General features: G+C 51.3%; 1 protein-coding gene across 2 annotated transcripts in view; it reads right to left on the bottom strand.

Moving 5' to 3' along the window:
* Positions 1-656: 656 nt before the first annotated feature.
* Positions 657-23,386, bottom strand: part of tubgcp3 (tubulin gamma complex component 3) — an 86,340-nt gene continuing 63,610 nt past the window's right edge. The window contains exons 18-22 of one of the 2 annotated variants that reach the window (XM_085998331.1): positions 21,231-21,319; positions 18,390-18,521; positions 4,634-4,774; positions 2,015-2,131; positions 657-1,363 (exon numbers count right to left, since the gene is read on the bottom strand). In XM_085998331.1, coding sequence (XP_085854457.1) covers positions 1,202-1,363; positions 2,015-2,131; positions 4,634-4,774; positions 18,390-18,521; positions 21,231-21,319 — 641 coding nt within the window. In that variant the 3' untranslated portion in view covers positions 657-1,201. Of the gene's footprint in view, positions 1,364-2,014; positions 2,132-4,633; positions 4,775-18,389; positions 18,552-21,230; positions 21,320-23,386 lie in introns of those variants that run through there. The other variant, XM_085998332.1, reaches the window with a different exon arrangement.

The raw sequence follows: 23,386 nt of genomic DNA, 5'->3' as shown, positions 1-23,386 counted from the left end.
AGCACTTCTTCACACAAAGGGTAGGGGAAATCTGGAACTCTCTCCCACCCTAAAAGCTGCTGAGGCTGGGGGTCAATTGAAAATTTCAAAACTGAGATTGATAGACTTTTGTTAGGCAAGGGTATTCAGGGATACAGAACCAAGGCAGGTAAATGGGGTTAAAATACAGATCAGCCACGATGTAACTAAGCGGCGGAAGAGGCCGGAGGGGCTGAATAGCCTCCTCCTGTTGGAACACATGGAGAAAGACCATCAGCAATGGAAAATACCACAGGAGCCAAATATCTGTAATCCCCAAATGACTTTACCAAGCACACTTTAAAAAGAACCAATGACTGGAGAGCTCACCCAGAATTTACTGTGAGCAATTAGACCATGTCTGTGTCCTTAAAGCGACACAGCTTCACTCAGCAGCAGACACCATGGTCTAATGCTCCTGTCCTTGTAGATGGTGCACAATCAGACCTAGCACCAGCAACATGACAAGTGGAGGGGGTTTACTCATGCTAAAAAAAAATTGCGAACTACAATACAAATGTAACTTTTTAGAAAAGAACCCAATTAGTTATTTCTTTCACCCTTTAAAAGCATCATAGTTCATCAGGAGATTTATTTTAGACAGACAATAAAATAAAATCGAAACTATCTACACAATGTAAAAACTGAGTGTTTTAATCATTGCATATGTTGAGTTTTTAAAATGAACTCCAAACTTGCCAATCTAGGATATATGTTACATGAAAACGAGGAAGTACTTCTCCTTAAAAAACATTTTTTGTTACTGAACAAACTTTGTCTTTTTTAAAGCAGTTTAAAGCATTGTCTCATCTGTAAAATAAAATGCGGGTTTAGTTCTATGAACGATACCCGTTCTGTACACACTGCAAAGTACTGTCAGCAAAGCTGCATGTGAAGCTAAAAAAATGCCAATCACAACAAACTTCAGTTTAATTCACAAATAAAACATTAATGGATTATAAATAACTTACACTGTGATGCGGAGTACAATTCTCCCTCAAAGGATTTAACATTTTATCAGTAACAGGTGATTAATGATTCCCTCTCCTCCCAGTGGTACTATACATCACTGGCAACCAGTACAAACAGGTTTATAACAGGATGGCAGAAAGAGCAGAAAGCCCCAGGGTAAACAGAACTGTAGCCCCAACAACAATGGGTAGAAAGGTCTCTGGGCAACAGCTTACATTGCCGAGCTGCGTTTGCCCCTGGTGCTGCCCAGTGAGGCACGCAGCCGAGGGTCCCTCGCTTTGTAATGCTCGTTGAAGTCTAGCCTGAAGTTAAGGAAACGGAGACTTTCATCAGTACTTTTTGTCAATAGTACCAGGAACTGCTGAACAATGTCCTAAGAAAAAGAAAGGAAGATTAATTACATTAAAATCGGTCAGCGTCGAGACATTCTAAACTTCTGGGTATTGTACGTTCAAGCAAATTTCCTTCACAGGAAAGCTTTGCTTGAAGCTGCCATTCCTCACTGAATTAGTTAACGTGACGAAAAAGGACCTGAAAGATGTTCTGAGAAGATTGATTGCAGACCTGGGCTGCTCCGCACTCTTTGAATGATAGACATTCCATGGAGCTGATGGGAGTGCAGTCTAGCTTGATAGGTCTGGGGATAGTGCGTGCTAAGCATGCACATGGGAACGTTGCAAATCAGACAGGCAGTGCTGCACCTGCTCCCGACTCCTGACAGCTAAACTGAAATTAAACCATCTGAACACTAACCCGCAAAGAGGAAAAACAACCCCCCCACCCCGCACAGGACCCCAGAGTACGAGGGTCCTCCCAGCCGGTGACCTGTATGAGGGTGCCTGAGCTGGTGAACTGTGACCTGTGAGAGGATCCCCATAGCTGGTTTTAATAAAATATTAGAGATAGAGTTAAAATTTAAATATTTTTATAAATCAGCAAGTATTAGTGACTCTGGCACTGAGTTTCCACTGCATCATTCACTGTACTCACAATACATTCTGTGATATAGACTGAAATCACACACCTGGTAGAAATGTGAGCACACACGTATTTGGGAACACATTTTTGGAATTAACTGCTGGAATTCGTGAACTCTTTTATTTTCTGCCTCTTCTTCAGCTGATGATGTTCCCCATTTACCCTAAATGGAAAAAAAGTGTGTCATATATTGCATGGACACCAATAATCAGACCTATGCATTACAGGATTTTACCAGGTGACAAAATGATATTGGAATCAAAGTTTTGGCAGCAACGCTCTATCATGAGCGTGAATGGATTGCGTTGGGAAAGAGTCAAATCACAAGTTTCCTTCCTTGTACCACACACAACGCTCCTGGGAATCATTTCAATAATCATTCCTCTGCAATCGGCAGGTCAATTTCGCCCGCAGAGCGACTTCCTGTCCCTCGGCACCAGCCCGCGGAGCGACTTCCTGTCCCTCGGCACCAGCCCGCGGAGCGACTTCCTGTCCCTCGGCACCAGCCCGCGGAGCGACTTCCTGTCCCTCGGCAACAGCCCGCGGAGCGACTTCCTGTCCCTCGGCACCAGCCCGCGGAGCGACTTCCTGTCCCTCGGCACCAGCCCGAGGAGCGACTTCCTGTCCCTCGGCACCAGCCCGCAGAGCGACTTCCTGTCCCTCGGCACCAGCCCGCGGAGCGACTTCCTGTCCCTCGGCACCAGCCCGCGGAGCGACTTCCTGTCCCTCGGCACCAGCCCGAGGAGCGACTTCCTGTCCCTCGGCACCAGCCCGAGGAGCGACTTCCTGTCCCTCGGCACCAGCCCGCGGAGCGACTTCCTGTCCCTCAGCACCAGCCCGCGGAGCGACTTCCTGTCCCTCGACACCAGCCCGCGGAGCGACTTCCTGTCCCTCGGCACCAGCCCGCGGAGCGACTTCCTGTTCCTCGGCACCAGCCCGCGGAGCGACTTCCTGTCCCTCGACACCCGTCCTCAGACTGACAACATATTTTTCTTGGTCTCCATAGACTTTGATCTACAACTTGTGTAAAAGTACCCTGACACCTGGTTTCCAGACACCACTTCAACAGAGGTGTGGATATTGGCTCTGGACATGAACCAGATTATCACCTATCCTCATTTCATGAGATTATTGCCTGTTTATAGCAAACAAACTAGGCTGTCCGATTCCAGCTAACTCCGATCAAACCAGGGATCTCCCTAGTTTGTGCAGCGCACCAGGGACTGCATTCACATGGAGACTCAAAGCATGGGCTTCGTCCAGTCCACACCAAATATTCCTCCTCAGAGGAACTTGCTCCCATGTGATGCCCCAGCAGAGAGAGGGAGATTACATCTCCAGTATCCAGCAGCGAATACTGGAGTGGGGCATGTACAGCAGGCAGGCAGAGACGGGGAGATTAGATCTCCAGTATCGAGTGGCACAGGTACAGCAGGCAAAGAGCAGCACTTCTCATTGCGGAGTGAGAGCAAACAGTTGTGGCCTCTCTGATGCTTTGACACCAGGTCTCACACCCAGTACGGACTGCCAGGGGAAGACAGGCTTCCTCTCTCTCGCTCCTTAATTGCCAAAGCCGTCACAATCCCATGTAGGGGGATGGTTCCAAAGCTCAAGCTCTTTGTGTATATAGGGCGAATGTTGCAGACAGCACCTGCAAGCCTTGCAGACAGCACCGGTTTTCACTCCTGTAGTGACGACCAGCAACAACTTCACTCAAAGTCCATTGCTCTCTTCCCACATTGGTGGGATTCCTAACCAGCAATTTTAGAAGACTTGAAGTTTTTAACGTCAAAATGCTTTCTGCACAAGGGTCAGTACTGAGGAAGCACTGTATTATCAAAGGGGCAGAACTGAGGGAGTGCTGCACTGTCGGAGCGGCAGCACTGATGGAGCTCCGCTGCACTGTCGGGGGGGTAGTACTGAGGGAGCGCCGCACTGTCGGAGGGGCAGTACTGAGGAAGCGCTGTACTGTCGGAGGTGCCGCCTTTCGCTAAACCGAGTCCCCGTCTGCTCTCTCAGGTGGATGTAAAAGATCCCACGGTCACTATTTAAAGAGGAGCAGGGAAATTGTCCTGGCCAATATTTATCTCTCAATCAACAACTTTAAAAACAAATTGTTCGGCCATTATACTACTGCTGCTTGTCGGACCTTGCTGTGCACAAATTAGCTGCCATTTTTCCTAGGTTACAACAGTGACTACACTTCAAAATACTTCACTGGCTGTCAAGCACTTTTGGATATCCTGAGATGAAAGGTGCTATGTAAATGAAAATGATTCAAACTTTATTTATAGACATGTGAATGCAGCTGTTTATAGATCCTGTTCTACCTGTGAATGCTGTTTATAGATCCTGTTCTGCCTGTGAATGCAGCTGTTTATAGATCCTGTTCTACCCGTGAATGCAGCCGTTTATAGATCCTGTTCTACCCGTGAATGCAGCTGTTTATAGATCCTGTTCTACCCGTGAATGCAGCCGTTTATAGATCCTGTTCTACCCGTGAATGCAGCTGTTTATAGATCCTGTTCTACCCGTGAATGCAGCTGTTTATAGATCCTGTTCTACCCGTGAATGCAGCCGTTTATAGATCCTGTTCTACCCGTGAATGCAGCTGTTTATAGATCCCATTATACCTAGAAAGCCCTCAGCAATGTACCCATCATACCTCTGCCTGCCGTTCCTTCTTGCAGTCTGCATACCGCAGCCGGAGATGCAGCTCCTCCAGGGCCGAGCGGTACATGGAATCCTGAGCACTCTGAAACTCCAGGATTCGATCGAAGAGTGCTCGAAGCTGTGTCAACAGTTCCTGGAATGGAAACAAATAAGTTTCAGAAATTGTATAATTCTTAGTCAACAGACACAAAAAGTAAAAACAGAAAATGGTGGAAACACTCAGCAAGTCAGCCATAAGACATTAGCGTGCAAAGTTAAAGCACAAGGGATTGGGGGTAAGGTACTGTCTTGGATAGAGAACTGGTTGGCAGACAGGAAGCAAAGAGTTGGAATAAACGGGTCTTTTTCCGAGTGGCAGGCAGTGACTAGTGGGGTACCGCAGGGATCGGTGCTAGGACCCCAGCTATTCACAATATATATATAAATGATCTAGACGAGGGAACTAGATGTAATATCTCAAGTTTGCAGACGACACAAAGCTGGGTGGGCATGTGTGTTGTGAGGAGGATGCAGAGAAACTCCAGTATGATTTGGACAGGTTGGGTGATTATACTGCATTTGCCATGCATCTGCCCAATGTGGATAAATGCGAGGTTATCCACTTTGGTGGCAAAAACAGGAAGACAGATTATTATCTGAATGGCAATAAATTGGGAAAAGGGGAAGTGCAATGAGACCTGGGTGTCCTTGTTTACCTTCAGCGACTGGTGCACATGCAGGTGCAGCAGGTGGTTAAGGCGGCAAATGGTATGTTGGCCTTCATAGCGAGAGGATTTGAGTACAGGAGCAAGGATGTCTTGCTGCAGTTGTACAGGGGCTTGGTGAGACCACACCTTGAGTATTGTGTGCAGTTTTGGTCACCTTATCTGAGGAAGGATGTTCTTGCCATGGAGAGAGTGTAGTGAAGATTCACCAGACTGATACCTGGGATGGCAGGAATGACGTATGAGGAGAGATTGGGTCGATTAGGCTTATATTCGTTAGAGTTTAGAAGAATTTGAGGGGATCTCATTGAAACTTATAAAATTCTAACAGGACTAGACAAACTAGATACAGGAAGGATGTTCCCGATGGCGGGGGAGTCCAGAACCAGGGGTCACAGTCTAAGGATAAGGGGTAAGCCATTTAGGACAGAAGGGGCGAGTGGCTTTTATCAGGTGAGCCCTGTCTGGTCTATAAAAGTGCGGTTTGCACTCAGCGCAGACTTGGCAGTTCCTGGTCATGGTCCTGACCTCCTCAATGGAGTAAGGCAGGTTGCGGGCCTTGATGAAGTGGAAGAACTTGGTGACCCCCGGGTGGCAGAGGTCATTGTGGAAGGCCCGCAGTCTATCGATCTGCGCGCTGGCGCAGGTGCCACGCGATAGAGCATCCGGGGGTTCATTGAGCTTCCCGGGCCGGTACAAGATCTCGTAATTGTAGGTGGAAAGTTCGATTCTCCACCTCAAGATCTTGTCGTTTTTGATTTTGCCCCTCTGCTTGTTGTTAAACATAAAAGCAACTGAACGCTGGTCAGCGAGCAGGGTAAATCGTTTTCCGGCCAGGTAGTGCCTCCAATGACGCACAGCCTCCACAATAGCCTGGGCCTCCTTCTCGACCGCGGAGCATCTGGTCTCCGGGCCCTGGAGGGTTCGTGAGAAGAAGGCCACAGGTCTCCCCGCCTGATTAAGGGTGGCGGCCAGGGCAAAGTCGGATGCGTCGCTTTCCACCTGGAAGGGGGTGGATTCGTCCACTGCGTGCATGGTGGCTTTGGCAATGTCTTCCTTGATACGGTGGAAGGCTAAGCGGGCCTCTGCCGTCAAGGGAAAAGAGGTGGACTTGATCAGCGGACGGGCCTTGTCCGCATAGTAGGGGACCCACTGGGCGTAATAGGAGAAAAACCCTAGGCACCTCTTCAGGGCCTTGAGGCAGTGGGAGTTCCATAAGGGGACGCATCCGGTCGGGGTCGGGACCGATGACGCCGTGTTCCACAACACAGCAAAGGATGGCGAGGCGGGTTGTGCGGAATATGCACTTCTCCTCGTTATACGTCAGGTTCAGGAGTTGGGCGGTGCAGAGGAATTTTTCGAGGTTTGCGTCATGGTCCTGCAAGTCATGGCCGCAGATGGTCACATTGTCCAGATATGGGAAAGTGGCCTGCAACGCATTTTGATCGACCATCCGGTCCATCTCCCTTTGGAAGACGGATACCCCGCTGGTGACACCAAAGGGAACCCTAAGGAAGTGATAGAGGCGGCCGTTTGCCTCAAACGCAGTATACTGGCGGTCCTCAGGGCGGATAGGGAGCTGGTGGTACGCTGATTTCAGGTCAATGGTCGAGAAGACGCGGTACTGCACGATCTGGTTGACCATATCAGCTATGCGGGGGAGTGGGTAAGCGTCCAGCAGGGTGTAGCGATTTATTGTCTGGCTGTAGTCGATGACCAGGCGCTGCTTCTCGCCGGTCTTAACGACCACAACCTGGGCTCGCCAGGGGCTGGTGCTGCCCTCAATAATCCCCTCCTTCAGGAGCCGCTCCACTTCGGTTTTAATGAAAACCCTGTCCCCGGCACTGTATCGCCTGCTCTTTGTGGCGATGGGCTTACAGTCGGGGGTGAGGTTAGCAAACAGTGGGGGGGGGGGGGGGGGTGACTCTGAGTGTGGAGAGGTTGCACCTGGTGCGCGGCGTGCAATTTGGAAGCTGCTGGCTGCGGACTGTGAGTGGGGGGAGGGGTCCACCGTACGCCATCGTAACACTTTTAAGGTGGCACTGAAAATCTAACCCCAGTAGAACGGCAGCGCAGAGGTGGGGCAGGACCAGAAGTTTAAAATTATCGTACGCAGTCCTGTCTACCAAGAGTGTCACCACGCAGTAGCCGCCAATGTCCGCCGACTGGGACTCGGAGGCCATAGAAATCCGCTGGTGCGCAGGCAGGACTGGGAGAGAGCAACGCCACACCGTGTCGGGGTGGATGAAGCTCTCCGTGCTCCCAGAGTCAAAAAGGCAGATTGTTTTGTGACCATTTACCTTAATGTCCATTGTGGACCGGGCCAGTTGGTGCGGTCTCACTTGGTCCAGCGTAACGGAGGCCAGCGTAGGGGTCGGTGTGTCGTTGCGGGTATCAGATGAGGCGGTGTTGGGGGCCTGCTGCGTCCCGGCTGGCATCCAAGATGGCGGCGTCCATGATCCCCATGTGGCTGGAGGCGTCCAAAATGGCTGCTGTTCCGGTGGTTCGCACATGGCTGGGGAGGCCGAAGATGGTGGCCCGCACAGCCCACACACGGCGCTGCTGGGGTTCGGGGTGGCTTTGGCCCTGCAGACGCTGGCGTAGCATCCCTTCTTCCCGCAGCCCGAGCAGATCGCATTTTTCGCCGGGCAGCGCGCTCTGGGGTGTTTGGCCTGGCCACAGAAGTAGCATTTCTGGCCTTGGGACACTGCTGCGGTAGTTGGGCCGTTGCTGGGATGTGGCTGGGGTGGCACGGCGCTATGAGGTGGTCCTACCGTGTCCCAGGCTGTCGTTCCCCGCGGCGTCCACGGTGCAGAGGAGTAGGCATCCATGCCCCGGTAGGCTGCGTCCAATGATAGTGCGAGTTCAGAGGCCTTGTTGAGGTTGAGGTCACTCTGCTCCAACAGTCGCTGTCGGGTGTAATTGGACCTGTGGCCCGCTACAAAAGCGTCCCGGATAAGTTCCTCTGTGTACACAGCGGCCTTTATGTCCTTACAACCACAGGCCCGGCCAAGCACAGACAGTGCCTGAAGGAATTCCTCGGTCATTCCCCAGGTTGTTGTTTACGACTCCCCAGGAGGTGCCTGGCGTACACCTCGTTCACTGGGCGCGTGTACTGGTCCTTGAGGAGCTTGATAGCAGCCGTGTACGAGGTCGCGTCCTGGATGACAGAGTATGCTGGGTGGTTCACTTTGGAGGTCAGGACATCCAGTTTGTCCTCATCCAATTTGACCGTTGCAGCGGAGGCGGTCAGGAATTTTTCAAAGCACCTAAGCCAGTGAGTAAACTTGGTGGATGCGTCCGCCTCCCGATGGTCTAAGTCTAGGCATGCTGGTGTGAGGATCTTCTCCATTATAAAAAATCTTGTTAATAAAATTGATGCGCTATCAATCACTCAAAAGACGGAGGTTAAGCGAGTAACTAACAGGCTTTTATTAACAAGAGAATGAAGGTGTGCCTCGAGTGGTCGACCAGTCCAGAATACAGAGGGACTGTGGAGCAGTCACCTTTATACCTGGACTCGTGGGAGGAGTCAGCCGAGGCATGTACAGACATGTACACAGTGGAATACAAACAGTGGTTTACCACACCGAGTATTTATACTCTCCCTGGACAGCGCCACCAGCAGGCTGCCCAGTATTATTTCATAAGTCATTTCCACATGAATGACAAGATTCACGTCATTCTTCCCGCCTGAAAGATTGGAAGTCCGGTGGCTTCCTTCTACCGAATTAATCAGACTAAGAATAGACGCAGTCGTTTGGATCTCCATTGGAGGCCGGAAGGCACGTCTCCTCGGACAGGGTTTGGTCCCTGGGTCGCTTGGTTCGTACCGGCGGGCTGGCAGAGTCCGTGTTACCTTGATCGACCGGAGGGGCACTGGGGAAATCGTGACTCCGGGTGCGGGCCCCCACAGGCGCAGAGCTGGCTTCATCCTGCTCAGTAGTCGGTGACTGACCGGTGTCCTGGCTTCGGGTGGTCATCCCGCGGGGAGCGCTCTGTTCCCCGGGTAGATCCGGCGGAATAGCTGGCAGATCACTTGACGTCCCGGGTAGGGCGTCATCCTCGGAGGAGTGCAGAGTATCGGCGTCGTTAATACGGATTCCACTGTCGATTGGGTCCATGGGACCAGTTGGGCAGGGAGCCAGATCACGAAGTGAAACTGTGGATTCCCGGCCATCAGGGTACCGCACATACGCGTACGTGGGATTGACATCCGTCAGTTCCACTTAGTCGACGAGGGGATCACTCTTAGAGGATCGGACGAATCTTCGGAGCAGCACGGGGCCAGGTGCTGCCAACCATGATGATAGGGATGTCCCACGAGTGGACCGACGCTGGAATCCGAAGAATCGTTCATGAGGAGCAGCATTGGTGGATGTAGAAAGAAGAGACCTGATGGAATGCAACACGTCAGGGAGCATAGTTTGCCACTGCTGGTCTAATAGGTTGTGTGACCTCAGTGCAAGACAAACTGCATTCCAAACGATGGCATTGTATCTCTCAACCTGTCCGTTTCCAATAGGATGATACGGTGTCGTTTTACTTGTGGCGATTCCCCATTGGGAAAGATAACTTTTGAGTTCACTTGACATGAAGGAGGGACCCCGATCAGAGTGGATGAAATTGGCCATACCGCAAAGGGAAAAGACCCGATCGAGGCATTTGATCATTGTGGAAGTAAGCATATTGGGACAGGGGAAAGCACGAATATTCGTCCACCACAGTCAGGAAGTAGGTGTTTCGCATTGAGGAAGGCAATGGCCCTTTAAAGTCAATGTTGAGTCGCTGCATAGCGTGTATGAGCGAGCCACCCAACAGACGGAAGAATTGCGGTTTTAACTCCACACAAATTCTACAAGTGGAGCATGTTCTTTTCACGTCTTCCATAGAAAATGGGAGATTTTTAGATCGCACAAAGTGCAACATACGGGTAACGCCAGGATGGCATAAGTCAGTATGAAGATCCGCAAGAGTCGAAGTTGACATGGAAGAGCAGAATGCACGCGTTAGGGTATCCGGGGCCACATTCTCTTTACCGGGTCGATAATGTATGGTGTAGCCAAAGGCGGCCAATTCCATCCTCCAGAGCTGTATTTTGTTATTCTTGACCTTAGTGAATTTCCGGCTATCCAGCATAAAGGCCACAGAGCGCTGATCAGTTATGAGCGTGAAATGGCGACGAGCGAGAAAATGACTCCATTTACGTATCGCTTCGATGATAGCCGCAGCCTCCTTCTCGACAGGAGGATAATGGAGCTCGCTACCCTGCAAAGTTCTGGACAGAAATGCAACGGGTCGACCGCCTTGATTCAAGGTAGCCGAGATCGCCACCTCCAATGCATCGCACTCGACCATGAAAGGGAGATTTTCATCGATGGAATGAAGCGTGGCTTTTTCCAGTTGTTGCTTGAGGAGGTCGAAAGCTGAAATAGCCATTGCCTCCAACGGAAATGACTTCGCGTGAAGCAGGGGCTGGATCTTGTCGGAAAAGTGGGGTATCCACTTCGCATAATAGGCAAACATACGGAGGGCCCGACAAAGAGAGCCAAGGTTCGTAGGAGGAGGGAGCTCCTGAAGCAGACGAAGTTGCTCCGGATCCGGTTTGATGACACCATTGCCCACCCAGTAGCCAAGGATGTTGACTGATGGTACTGATTTCACAGATTTGGACTCATTTAAGGTTAAGTTGCGACGACGGAGGAAGTCAAGACATTTCTGGAGGTTGGCATCATACTCCTTCTGGTCATGACCAGCAATGGTGATATTATCCAGATATGGAAGAGTGTCCGTTAAGTTCTCCTGTTTGACTAGGCTGTCCACTGCCCGGTGAAAGATGCCCACCCCATTGGTGACCCCAAATGGAAGGCGACAAAACTGGTAAAGCCGACCATTGGCCTCAAAGGCCGTATACTTTTTGTCAGAGTCCTTTAATGGTACGCGCTCTTTAAGTCAAAAGTTGAAAATACCCTGTAGTTGGCAAGGTTATTGGCCATGTCATTGATGCGTGGTAGTGGGTAGGCATCCAGGTCGGTATGCTGGTTAATAGTTTGCGAGTAATCGATGCAAAGACGTTTCTTGTGTTGCTTCAGAGGATTTTTAACAACGACGACTTGAGCCCGCCAGGAAGATGAACATGGCTCAATGATACCGTCAGCTAGAAGGCGAGAGATTTCTGCCACGATAAAGGATAGATCATCTTGGCTGAAACGTCATGATTTAGTGACTATGGGCTTACATCGGGGGGAAAGATTGGCAAACAAGGAGGGCGAAAGCGCACAAAACAGTACTTTGGAAATAGTAAGCTCCGGCTTTGACCCTTCAAACTCAAAAGTGAGTCTTTTGTGTTGTTTGTTGGAAATCCTGTCCCAGGAGCACATCACTGCATAGGTTTTTGAGCACCCCGAGCCGGGTGGAAAAATAAGTGTGGCCATTGAGAATAAGGTCGACAAGATAAAAGCCGGAAGAGTTGGTGGTCAGTGTCATCAGAGCCATTGCTATTTCCCTGTCCGAGGGGTAAATACGCAGTTTTAACTTACTGACAGCCCGCTCACTGATGAAGCTGTCAGAGCTACATGAGTCGATTAATGCACTCAAAATGTGACCATTTACCGAAACCCTCGTGGCTGCATGGGACAGGTGATATACCTATCAATTCATTCCATGAAAAGCGACGAGTTAAGATAGTAACTATAGGTTTTTATTGGCTAAATAACAGAGCCCACCCTCGTGGGCGATCGGTTCCAACAAGGGAGAATACTAGCCAAGCGGTCACCTTTATACCTGGGCAAGCAGGCGGAGCCATGGGTGGAGTCAGCTGACGTGAGCCCAGGTATAGCAGTGTGCGTGGCAAGAGGTAACCTTGTGTAGCGATAACAACAGTGTAAACAGTGATAACAACAGTGTAACAATAGTGAACGGTTGTGAACGGTAACAGTGGTTTACCACATTCACCCCTTGTTTAAAATTGAGTCCGGCGGGGTGAAGTGTACTACCAGTTCGTGTATGTCAGTCTCTCAGGAGGCCTCGTAAGCCTTTCTGATCGGCGCAGCAGCGGCGGCGGTGGTGCAGTATCCGATGGTAATGCTGGTGTCTGCATGGTCAACGAAGGCTCCTGGGGTTCCGGCATGCCGTCTACAGGAGCTGGATTTGGGGGAGTGGTGGGGGGTAACGGTGGTATCTCGGGGGTGCCCGAGGGCAAGGAGACAGTGTCCTCCCGCCCGTCTGGGTATGCCACATAGGCGTACTGGGGGTTGGCGTGCAGGAGGTCCACCCTCTCGACCAGGGGGTCCATTTTATGGGCCCTCACGTGCTTCCGCAGCAAGACGGGCCCCGGAGAAGTCAGCCATGTTGGTAACGAGGTTCCCGTAGTCGACTTCCTGGGGAAAACAAACATTCGTTCATGGGGGGTGGCGTTAATGGCAGTGCAAAGCTGTGACCGGATGGAATGGAGTGCTGCCGGGAGGACTTCCTGCCAGCGAGAGATTGGGAGGCCCTTGGACTTTAGGGCTAAGAGAACGGCCTTCCAAACTGTCGCGTTTTCTCTTTCCACCTGGCCGTTCCCCCGGGAGTTGTAGCTGGTGGTCCTGCTCGCAGCAATACCTCTCGCGAGCAGGAACTGGCGAAGTTCCTCGCTCATGAAGGATGCGCCCCGGTCGCTATGTATATAGTTCGGGAACCCGAACAAGGCGAAGAGGTCGTTCAGGCATTTGATGACCGTGGTACTGGTCATGTCTGGGCAGGGGATGGCAAAGGGGAAACGGGAGTACTCGTCAATAATGTTGAGGAAGTACACATTACGGTCAGAGGACGGGAGGGGCCCCTTAAAATCGATGCTCAAGCGCTCGAAGGGGCGGGTGGCCTTGATCAGGCTTGCTCTGTCCGGCCTATAGAAATGCGGTTTGCATTCGGCACAGGTTTGGCAGTTCCTGGTCATGGTCCTGACCTCCTCGATGGAGTAGGGCAGGTTGCGGGCCTTAATGAAGTGGTAAAGTCTGGTGACCCCGGGGTGGCAGAGGTCGTTGTGGAGGGTCCGTAGTCTATCAACTTGCGCGTTTGCGCAAGTACTTCGTGATAGAGCATCCGGGGGGTCGTTGAGTTTACCAGGCCGGTACAAGATATCGTAATCGTAGGTGGAGAGCTCAATTCTCCACCTCAAGATCTTGTCGTTCTTGATTTTGCCCTTCAGCTTGTTATTAAACATAAAAGCAACCGAACGCTGGTCGGTGAGGAGGGTAAATCGTTTGCCTGCCAGGTAATGCCTCCAGCGTCGTACCGCCTCCACAATCGCCTGGGCCTCCTTCTCGACAGAAGAGTGTCGGATCTCAGGGCCCTGGAGGGTCCTTGAGAAGAAGGCCACAGGTCTCCCCGCCTGGTTAAGGGTTGCTGCTAGGGCTAAGTCGGAGGCATCGCTCTCCACTTGGAAAGGGATGGACTCATCCACTGCGTGCATTGTGGCCTTCGCAATGTCTCCTTTTATGAGGGAGAAGGCTGCGCCTGCTTCTGCTGTCAGGGGGAAGGAGGTGGACTTCATGAGGGGTCTGGCTTTGTCCGCATAATTCGGCACCCATTGGGCATAGTAAGCGAAGAGCCCCAGGGTTCTCTTCAGCGCCTTTGGACAGTGGGGGAGGGGAAGCTCCATGAGGAGGCGCATTCTTTCGGGGTCGGGGCCGATGACTCCGTTCTGTACTACACAGCCGAGGATGGCAAGGCGAGAGGTATTAAACACACATTTATCCTTATTGTAAGTGAGATTCAGCCGTTGGGCCGTACGGAGGAATTTCTCCAGATTAACATCATGGTCCTGCTGGTCGCGGCCGCAGATGGTGACGTTATCTAGATAAGGGAACGTGGCCTGAAGCGCGTTCTGGTCGACCATCCAGTCCATCTCCCTTTGGAAGACCGAGACTCCGTTGGTGACGCCGAAGGGAACCCTAAGGAAGTGGTAGAGGTGGCCGTTCGCCTCGAAGGCGGTATACTGGCAGTCCTCAGGGCGGATAGGGAGTTGGTGATAGGCTGACTTGAGGTCGATGGTGGAGAATACCCGGTACTGTGCAATCTGGTTGACCATATCAGATATGCGGGGAAGGGGGTATGCGTCCAGCTGGGTGTACCGGTTTATGGTTTGGCTGTAGTCGATGACCAGGCGGTGTTTATCGCCGGTCTTAACGACTACGACCTGGGCACGCCAGGGGCTGGTGCTCCCCTCGATGATGCCCTCCTTCAGGAGTCGCTGCACCTCAGAGCTAATAAAAGCTCTGTCCCCGGCGCTGTACCGCCTGCTCTTGGTGGCGACGGGTTTACAGTCACTGGTGAGGTTAGCGAACAAGGAGGGGGGCGGGACTTTGAGGGTGGAGAGGCCGCAGGTGGTACGCGGTGGGCGGTTTAAAATTTGCTGGTTGTAGACTGTGAGGGGGGGGGGGGGGGGGGGGGGGGAGGGGTCCACCGTAAGCCAAAGTGACACTTTGAAGGTGGCATTGGAAATCCAGCCCTAGTAGGACGGCAGCGCAGAGCTGGGGGCAGGACGAGAAGTTTAAAATTTTTATATTCCGTGCCCCTAACCAACAGGGTCACTATACAGTAGCCGTTAATGTCTGTTGAATGGGACTTCGCCGCCATCGAGATCCGATGGCGCGCTGGCCGGACAGTGAGGGAGTAGCAGCTCACCGTGTCTGGATGAATAAAACTCTACGTGCTTCCGCTGTCGAACAGGCAGGACGTGGCGTGGCCGTTTACTTCGATGTCCATCATGGACTTGGACAGATGATGCGGGAGAGCTTGGTCAAGCGTGACGGAGGCCAGTGTATGGCTGAGCGAGCTGTAGTCTGCAGGCGAGGCGGTGGTCGGGTCTGGAGACAAAACGGCGGCCGAGTGCGGCGAACAAAATGGCGGCGCCCATGACGCGGGTCCCCACGAAGTTGGGCAAAATGGCGGAGAAGATGGCCGCCCCCACAACTCACATGAGGCACTGCTGGCGTCTGTGGCCTTGATCAAAGATGGCTGCCCCCACGACCCACCTGAGGCAATGCTGGCGTCTGTGGCCTTGATCAAAGATGGCCGCCCCCACAACTCACATGAGGCAATGCGGGCGTCTGTGGCTTTCCCCCTGCAGGCGTTTACAAAGTGGCCTTTCTTTTTGCAGCCGGAGCAGGTCGCGTTCCTTGCAGGGCAGCGCGCCCTTTGATGTTTCGCCTGGCCACAGAAGCAGCAGCTGGCGGCCCGATCGCGGAGGTCTGCTGCCACAGCGGGTCCCGGGGGTGGCGGTCCCGATCGATTCCGGGACACCGACGCCGTGGTGGGTCCCAGGGGCGGCGGTGCGAGGGGAATTGCGGCCGGAGTCGGGCCCGAGTCCCAGGGTCGCGCAGCACAGTACCTGGAGTACGCCTCGAGGTCCCGATGGGCCACTTCCAGAGAGCGAGCGAGGGCTGCAGTTGTATTCAAGTCGAGGTCCTTTGATTCGAGCAGTCTTTGCCGTGAGTAGTCGGACCGAAGGCCTTTCACGAAGGCATCGCGGATATTTCCTTCAGTATTTTCTGCAGCCGTTACAGCTTTAAAGTCACAGTCCCTGCCGAGTGTTTGTAGCGCCCGTAAAAATTCATCTACAGACTCTCCTGGCTGTTGCGAGCGGGATCTTAGGAGGTGTCTGGCATACATAGAATTTACAGGGCTCCGGTACTGCTCTTTTAGCAGGTTGAGGGCGTCCTCGTATGTAGCAAGGTCCCGGATGAATGCAAATACTTTAGGGCTCACCTGGGCGGTCAGAACTCTTAGTTTGGATCCCGGAGGCACGCCGGATTCTCCCAGGTAGGATTCGAAACAGCTCAGCCAGTGTTCGAAGTCGAGGGCTGAGTTCGCTGCCTGTGGGTTTAGATCCAGGTACGGCGGTCGGAGGGCTCGCAGCCAGGCCGGCTGCTGTGGCTGTTGTAGCTGGCCATTTGGCTGGTCGTTTGGCTGCTCCGATCCACTCATTTCAAAATTTAGCCAATAAAATTGATATACCTATCAATTCATTCCATGAAAAGCGACGAGTTAAGATAGTAACTATAGGTTTTTATTGGCTAAATAACAGAGCCCACCCTCGTGGGCGATCGGTTCCAACAAGGGAGAATACTAGCCAAGCGGTCACCTTTATACCTGGGCAAGCAGGCGGAGCCATGGGCGGAGTCAGCTGAGGTAAGCCCAGGTATAGCAGTGTGCGTGGCAAGAGGTAACCTTGTGTAGCGATAACAACAGTGTAAACAGTGATAACAACAGTGTAACAATAGTGTAACAATAGTGAACGGTTGTGAACGGTAACAGTGGTTTACCACAACAGGCTTTGGGGAAAAATAGCTGTAACATTAGTAGTGACTCTTGGGGGAGGAGCAGTTTTATAGATAGCAGCTGCAGCACCAGTAGAGGCTCTTGACCAGCATACTTCAGAAAAGTGACCTTTGTTACTGCAATGATTGCAGGTTGCATTACGAGCAGGACAAAATTTCCTATAATGGAATGCACCTCCACAGAAGAAACACTTCTTTTTAGATTGCCAAGATGCTGCTTGGGTAGGGTCGTCATCAGGGAGGGCTTCCGCCTGAGGCTTACCGGGGGAGTCGCTAAAAGTGGTAGCAGCAGTCCGTGCATATGATAAAAAATAGGCATCTGAATTTTTTTGAGCTAAGTCCAGAGAATATGCCTGGTTATAGGCAGCTTGTAACCCGAGGATTTTATTCTCCAACAGACACTGGCGTATGAGGGGAGAAGCAATTCCATTAATAAAAGAGTCACAAATTAATTCCTCCCGGCACTGCTTAGCTGAGACAGCTTTAAGATTACAATCTTTGCTGAGCCTGCCAAGCTCTTGAAGGAATTCGGCAAGTGATACCCCGGGTTGTTGTCGAGTTGTGGCCAGTAGGTGCCAAGCAAAAATTTCGTTTGAGGCCTTAACATATAGTTGCTGTAGTGTTTGGATAGCAGAGTCATAGTCTACACAGTCTTCGATATAGTCAAACACGAGGGGATACATAATTGGCAAGCATTCGTAAATTAGGAACATTCTCACCACACTCCTCGAGTAAGTTGCTGAAGGTACGATACCAGTGTTTCCATACCTTAGCAGCTGTAAGTGAATTCGGGTCCAGGTCGAGACGGGCGGGTCTGAGTAGTGTCTCCATGATAGATTAGTTACTACGTCAGAGTTCCGTTCTACAGTTTGAATCGTAGCTGTCTGTTCCCAAATCACTCAGAGCGTGGAGCGGGTTGCAGTCTATTAAATTGACGTAAGAAAACTACTGGGCACTTGGTCTGAGTATTAAACAAGGCTTTAATCAACTGTTTTTCAACATGGAGATCGAGTTGTGTCCTTCACTAGTTCCTGTTAAAGAATGTCCTGAGCAAGCTGGGCCCATGCCCGAGTATTTATACTCTCCCTGGACAGCACTACCAGCAGGCCGCCCAGTATCATTTCATAAGTCATTTCCACATGAATGACAAGATTCATGTCAACTTGTGCTATTACACTAATCATCATTTAATTGCTTAACATGATTACCCCATGTCGGAGTCCACAATGAGAAATTGTTGTTGGGAGTTAACCCTCTCACTCAGGATAAACTACACTTTAAGAAAATAACTTTGAGCTTTACGGGTCTGCTGCTCAAACACACATTTGTTCTGTGTTGATGTACCCCAGCGACCATCTCGTCAGCACATCCCTCAGTGCATCAAATTGTCTCCTGTGCCTTTGGTCTGATTCCGTGGTCTGTTGTTTAACTTATTTCTGTATTGGGTTTTAACTTACTCAACAACTCAACCATCCTGCCAGTGAAAATCATGACCTTACTTCTGACTGTTTTAGCTCGTGTCCTTTGGGGTTTGAATCCATCACCATAATGAACAATTTGCCTTGTTTAAATTTGTCGACTTTTCTTTTGTAACCGTGAAAATTTAAATTAGATTCATCTTGAAGTCTCATTTCCAAAGAAAACAAGTCCATCTCCTGAATCCCCACTAAGCAGATTCCCGATACCCAGTTACATCAACAAAGATCAAACTCGTACCACTTACTTCAGATTTACTGTCCAGCAGACACTGAGAGATTATGGTGTCCAGGAAAGCTTCGTGAGCAGCAGTGATGTGATCGAGATCCTGTGCCTGCTGCATCTTATTCCACAGCTCACCCCAGGAACACTCCAACACCTGCGAGAAACACAGCTCACCTCAGCTTTCCTGCAATTACAGCGCAGCTACTTCACTCCCTGAGATGTACAAGTTCACATTTTACCAAGATTTACTGATTTTTCATCTCTAGAAGGTCACCCCTTAGTTTCCTTATTGCAAAACTGAAGTGCCCAAGTTTCGTCAGTCCCCCCAGGCCCCAGATGTCAGCCACCGGCCCCCCCCCAGGCCCCAGATTTCAGTCCCATCAGTTATTCTCTGAACTGCCTCCAGCCCTTGTGTCAAAGTAACCAAAGCTGGGCACTAAATTCAAAGTTCAGTTCCACAGAGCTTGCAGTGTTTTCGCTGAATATCCGCGGGCCTTTTCCCGGCTGTTGCAGCGAGCTGATCTATTTGCTGCACAGTAACAAAACACAATGAAACTTCAGAGTTTAATTCCCCTGGCAGAACTCAATGCTGGAGCCTCACAGAATAGTCCAATCCCCTCAATCCACTGAGTGAGTGATTGAGTGCTACCAGTTTGTGTCTGTACGGAGACTGAGTGAGTGAGTGAAGGAATGCTACCAGACTGATGGTCACCTTCTTGGAAAGAACAATTGCAATCTCTCAGTGACCCTCACTACAGCTGGTGTCAGTGAGGGGTGAATGGCCCCTCACTACAGCTGGTGTCAGTGAGGGGTGAACGGACCCTCACTACAGCTGGTGTCAGTGAGGGGTGAATGGCCCCTCACTACAGCTGGTGTCAGCGAGGGGTGAATGGCCCCTCACTACAGCTGGTGTCAGCGAGGGGTGAATGGACCCTCACTACAGCTGGTGTCAGCGAGGGGTGAATGGACCCTCACTACAGCTGGTGTCAGCGAGGGGTGAAGGGACCCTCACTACAGCTGGTGTCAGCGAGGGGTGAAGGGGCCCTCACTACAGCTGGTGTCAGTGAGGGGTGAATGGACCCTCACTACAGCTGGTGTCAGCGAGGGGTGAATGGACCCTCACTACAGCTGGTGTCAGCGAGGGGTGAATGGACCCTCACTACAGCTGGTGTCAGCGAGGGGTGAATGGCCCCTCACTACAGCTGGTGTCAGCGAGGGGTGAATGGACCCTCACTACAGCTGGTGTCAGCGAGGGGTGAATGGACCCTCACTACAGCTGGTGTCAGCGAGGGGTGAATGGACCCTCACTACAGCTGGTGTCAGCGAGGGGTGAATGGACCCTCACTACAGCTGGTGTCAGCGAGGGGTGAAGGGACCCTCACTACAGCTGGTGTCAGCGAGGGGTGAAGGGGCCCTCACTACAGCTGGTGTCAGTGAGGGGTGAATGGACCCTCACTACAGCTGGTGTCAGTGAGGGGTGAATGGACCCTCACTACAGCTGGTGTCAGTGAGGGGTGAATGGACCCTCACTACAGCTGGTGTCAGCGAGGGGTGAATGGACCCTCACTACAGCTGGTGTCAGCGAGGGGTGAATGGCCCCTCACTACAGCTGGTGTCAGTGAGGGGTGAATGGACCCTCACTACAGCTGGTGTCAGTGAGGGGTGAATGGACCCTCACTACAGCTGGTGTCAGTGAGGGGTGAATGGACCCTCACTACAGCTGGTGTCAGTGAGGGGTGAATGGACCCTCACTACAGCTGGTGTCAGCGAGGGGTGAATGGACCCTCACTACAGCTGGTGTCAGTGAGGGGTGAATGGACCCTCACTACAGCTGGTGTCAGTGAGGGGTGAATGGACCCTCACTACAGCTGGTGTCAGTGAGGGGTGAAGGGACCCTCACTACAGCTGGTGTCAGTGAGGGGTGAAGGGACCCTCACTACAGCTGGTGTTAGTGAGGGGTGAATGGACCCTCACTACAGCTGGTGTCAGTGAGGGGGTGAATGGACCCTCACTACAGCTGGTGTTAGTGAGGGGTGAATGGACCCTCACTACAGCTGGTGTTAGCGAGGGGTGAATGGACCCTCACTACAGCTGGTGTCAGCGAGGGGTGAATGGACCCTCACTACAGCTGGTGTCAGTGAGGGGTGAAGGGACCCTCACTACAGCTGGTGTCAGTGAGGGGTGAAGGGACCCTCACTACAGCTGGTGTCAGTGAGGGGTGAAGGGACCCTCACTACAGCTGGTGTCAGTGAGGGGTGAATGGACCCTCACTACAGCTGGTGTCAGTGAGGGGTGAAGGGACCCTCACTACAGCTGGTGTCAGTGAGGGGTGAAGGGACCCTCACTACAGCTGGTGTCAGTGAGGGGTGAATGGACCCTCACTACAGCTGGTGTCAGTGAGGGGTGAAGGGACCCTCACTACAGCTGGTGTCAGTGAGGGGTGAATGGACCCTCATCACTACAGCTGGTGTCAGTGAGGGGTGAAGGGACCCTCACCACAGCTGGTGTCAGTGAGGGGTGAATGGACCCTCACTACAGCTGGTGTCAGTGACACCAATGAGGGAGCAGCATCATGCAGTGCTGGCGATATGATTACAGTGCGTGCAGAAGCAGAATGAATAATAGATACTTATGGTCTGAGATTACTCATTAATAAAAGATTACTTTGTTGAGTGGTCAAAATCCTACCTCTTAAAACAAACATTTGACTCTAAAATTTAAACCGACACTTTCCATTCGTTTTGCAACATGGCGTAAACCTTTGTTATTGAGGAAAACTTTAAGAATACGGGCAATACATTTTATACAGAAATCTGACTCAGTAACAAATTTACAAGTGTTGTGTGACCCTTTTCAGACCTACCTCAAACGTGATGTAATACTGCATCTGATGCACAAAGTGGACCATTTCTGATGCCAGGATATGACACTGGTGGAGCACCCCTGATAGCTCTGGGAGGACAAAACACAGGAATAAACTTCAAAACAGTGAGAGGACATGTGGATCTAAAAACACGAGACTTAAAGGAAACAGCTTGATTACGAATCAATTTTCCTTTTTTGGAAGGATCAATTTTTCAATGAGGCAATGAAGCGTTCTGGCAGGTTGTTACCATTATTTTCATGCATTAATTCTTAACTAGCCTGCACTGGCAGAAGCCTTTCAAAAAGGCATGTGGTATATACAAACTAGAGACGTGCCGCTACCTCATCAGTTAGAGTTACACGAGCTAACAAAACCCACAACTGTCGCATCTTCAGTCCAGTGGCATGCAATCCAGCCCCAAATTTAGATATAAAAATCCTACATCCACCACTCTGAACACATGGGTTCGCTATTACACCCGTCACACTCACTGTCTGTGGCTGCTAAACTTTTCATCTATTTGGCAATCAGTTAAGAGGAGATACGGATAATACTTTCACTGCAGCCAATGGCACCTGAACCGTTCAACCGGTTCACCACTCCCTTCAAAGCCTTCATTTACATTGTGCGAGATTTTAAAATCCTCCAGCTCCAGGGACCCAAAGCATCAGCGTCTCGGAGTGGGATATGTCCTGCGCTCCTGCCATGGGATGGCTGCGGGGAGAGTTACGCTTCACTGGCGGAGCTGCACCACCTTGCAACTGCAGGCGAGAGCTTCACAAAACCGTTCATTCCTGGGTCATCTCATTCTCCGGGTGAGTACGGTCAGCTTTTCTGGGCGGGTGTCCAGGTTCGAATGTGTATCAAGCTAAGACTCAGGCCCTTGATCGTGTCTGACGATATTGTTCTGCTGCTCATTGTGGGACTTCTGGGCTGAGCTGAAGAAGTGATGCATGGTTGAATATTTAACCCATGTTGCCAAGGGACTGTGTTGAGTCCATCCTTTGCCCTTGTTTCTGCTCAACGATGTGATTGCGAGACATGGTGGGAATGCGATTCAGTTCGGCTGGAGCAATGACGGAGCTGGATCCTATGAGATTGCAAGACCCTTCACATTCTTGGTGATCTCCCAGACGGCTGTCAAGAATGGCTGGATGCTGGGCCATGACCAGAATATATGGAGCAGCGTATCCTGGCCACTGCCCCTCCACTACTGAGGGATGGGGTGCGTCCAATGCATGATCTCCAATTGGTCTTCATGCATTTTGTTACAGATGGTAATGCTGAGGACCTGACTCCAGACTCGCATGGGTCCTCCTTCACTCATGGTCTACCAAGGTCTCATCCCCAGTCCTCAGAGAGCATGGTGCAGGAGTGGAGGAAGAGTTCCCACACCCAATGAATCCACAGAACCAAAGCCCCACCCTGTGGCGAGCACCAGCAGTCAGACCATGAACCCTGGATGTTTGACTGCACTGTGCAATCAAACTGTACCAGGGCTGAGATCAGTAGCTGCAAACCAGCATCGCAACACTTCACCCGCTTGGAGTGTACCGAAAAAAAAATCATAAGAAACGAGAGAGTGGGAAATGGCACCAAGTTGGGTCTGCAGGACGTTAAGGGGGCCCCAGTCTAATTGGGCTCAAATTCCGTTCTCCATTCCTATCAACAATAGCAACTGGCATCAAAGCTGGTGGTTGACGCGGGACTGAACGAGCCACTCTCAGTTGTTTGGTGAATCTGAGATTTCCGTGTTCCGCTGCCCTCTGGTGGATTGTTCAGAAATTACATCACCCAGAATAAGAACTGAAAAATCAAAGTTCTGAGCACAGAAAACGGTCAACCCTTCTTTGTAGGTCAATCCAACTGAATCGCATTCCCACCATGTCTCGCGATCACATCGTTGAGCAGAAACAAGGGCAAAGGATGGACTCAATACAGTCCCTTGGCAACATGGGTTAAATATTCAACCATGCATCACTTCTTCAGCTCAGCCCAGAAGTCCCACAATGAGCAGCAGAACAATATCGTCAGACACGATCAAGGGCCTGAGTCTTAGCTTGATACACATTCGAACCCGGACACCCGCCCAGAAAAGCTGACCGTACTCACCCGGACACAAGTGTGACAGTGAGCATCAGACTGCAAGGCAA

The sequence above is a fragment of the Somniosus microcephalus genome, chromosome 10 (assembly GCF_052327205.1).
Source record: "Somniosus microcephalus isolate GS21.2 chromosome 10, FLI_Smic_1.0, whole genome shotgun sequence".
NCBI classification, from domain to species: Eukaryota; Metazoa; Chordata; class Chondrichthyes; order Squaliformes; family Somniosidae; genus Somniosus; species Somniosus microcephalus.
This window is presented reverse-complemented; position numbering and strand designations above follow the sequence as displayed.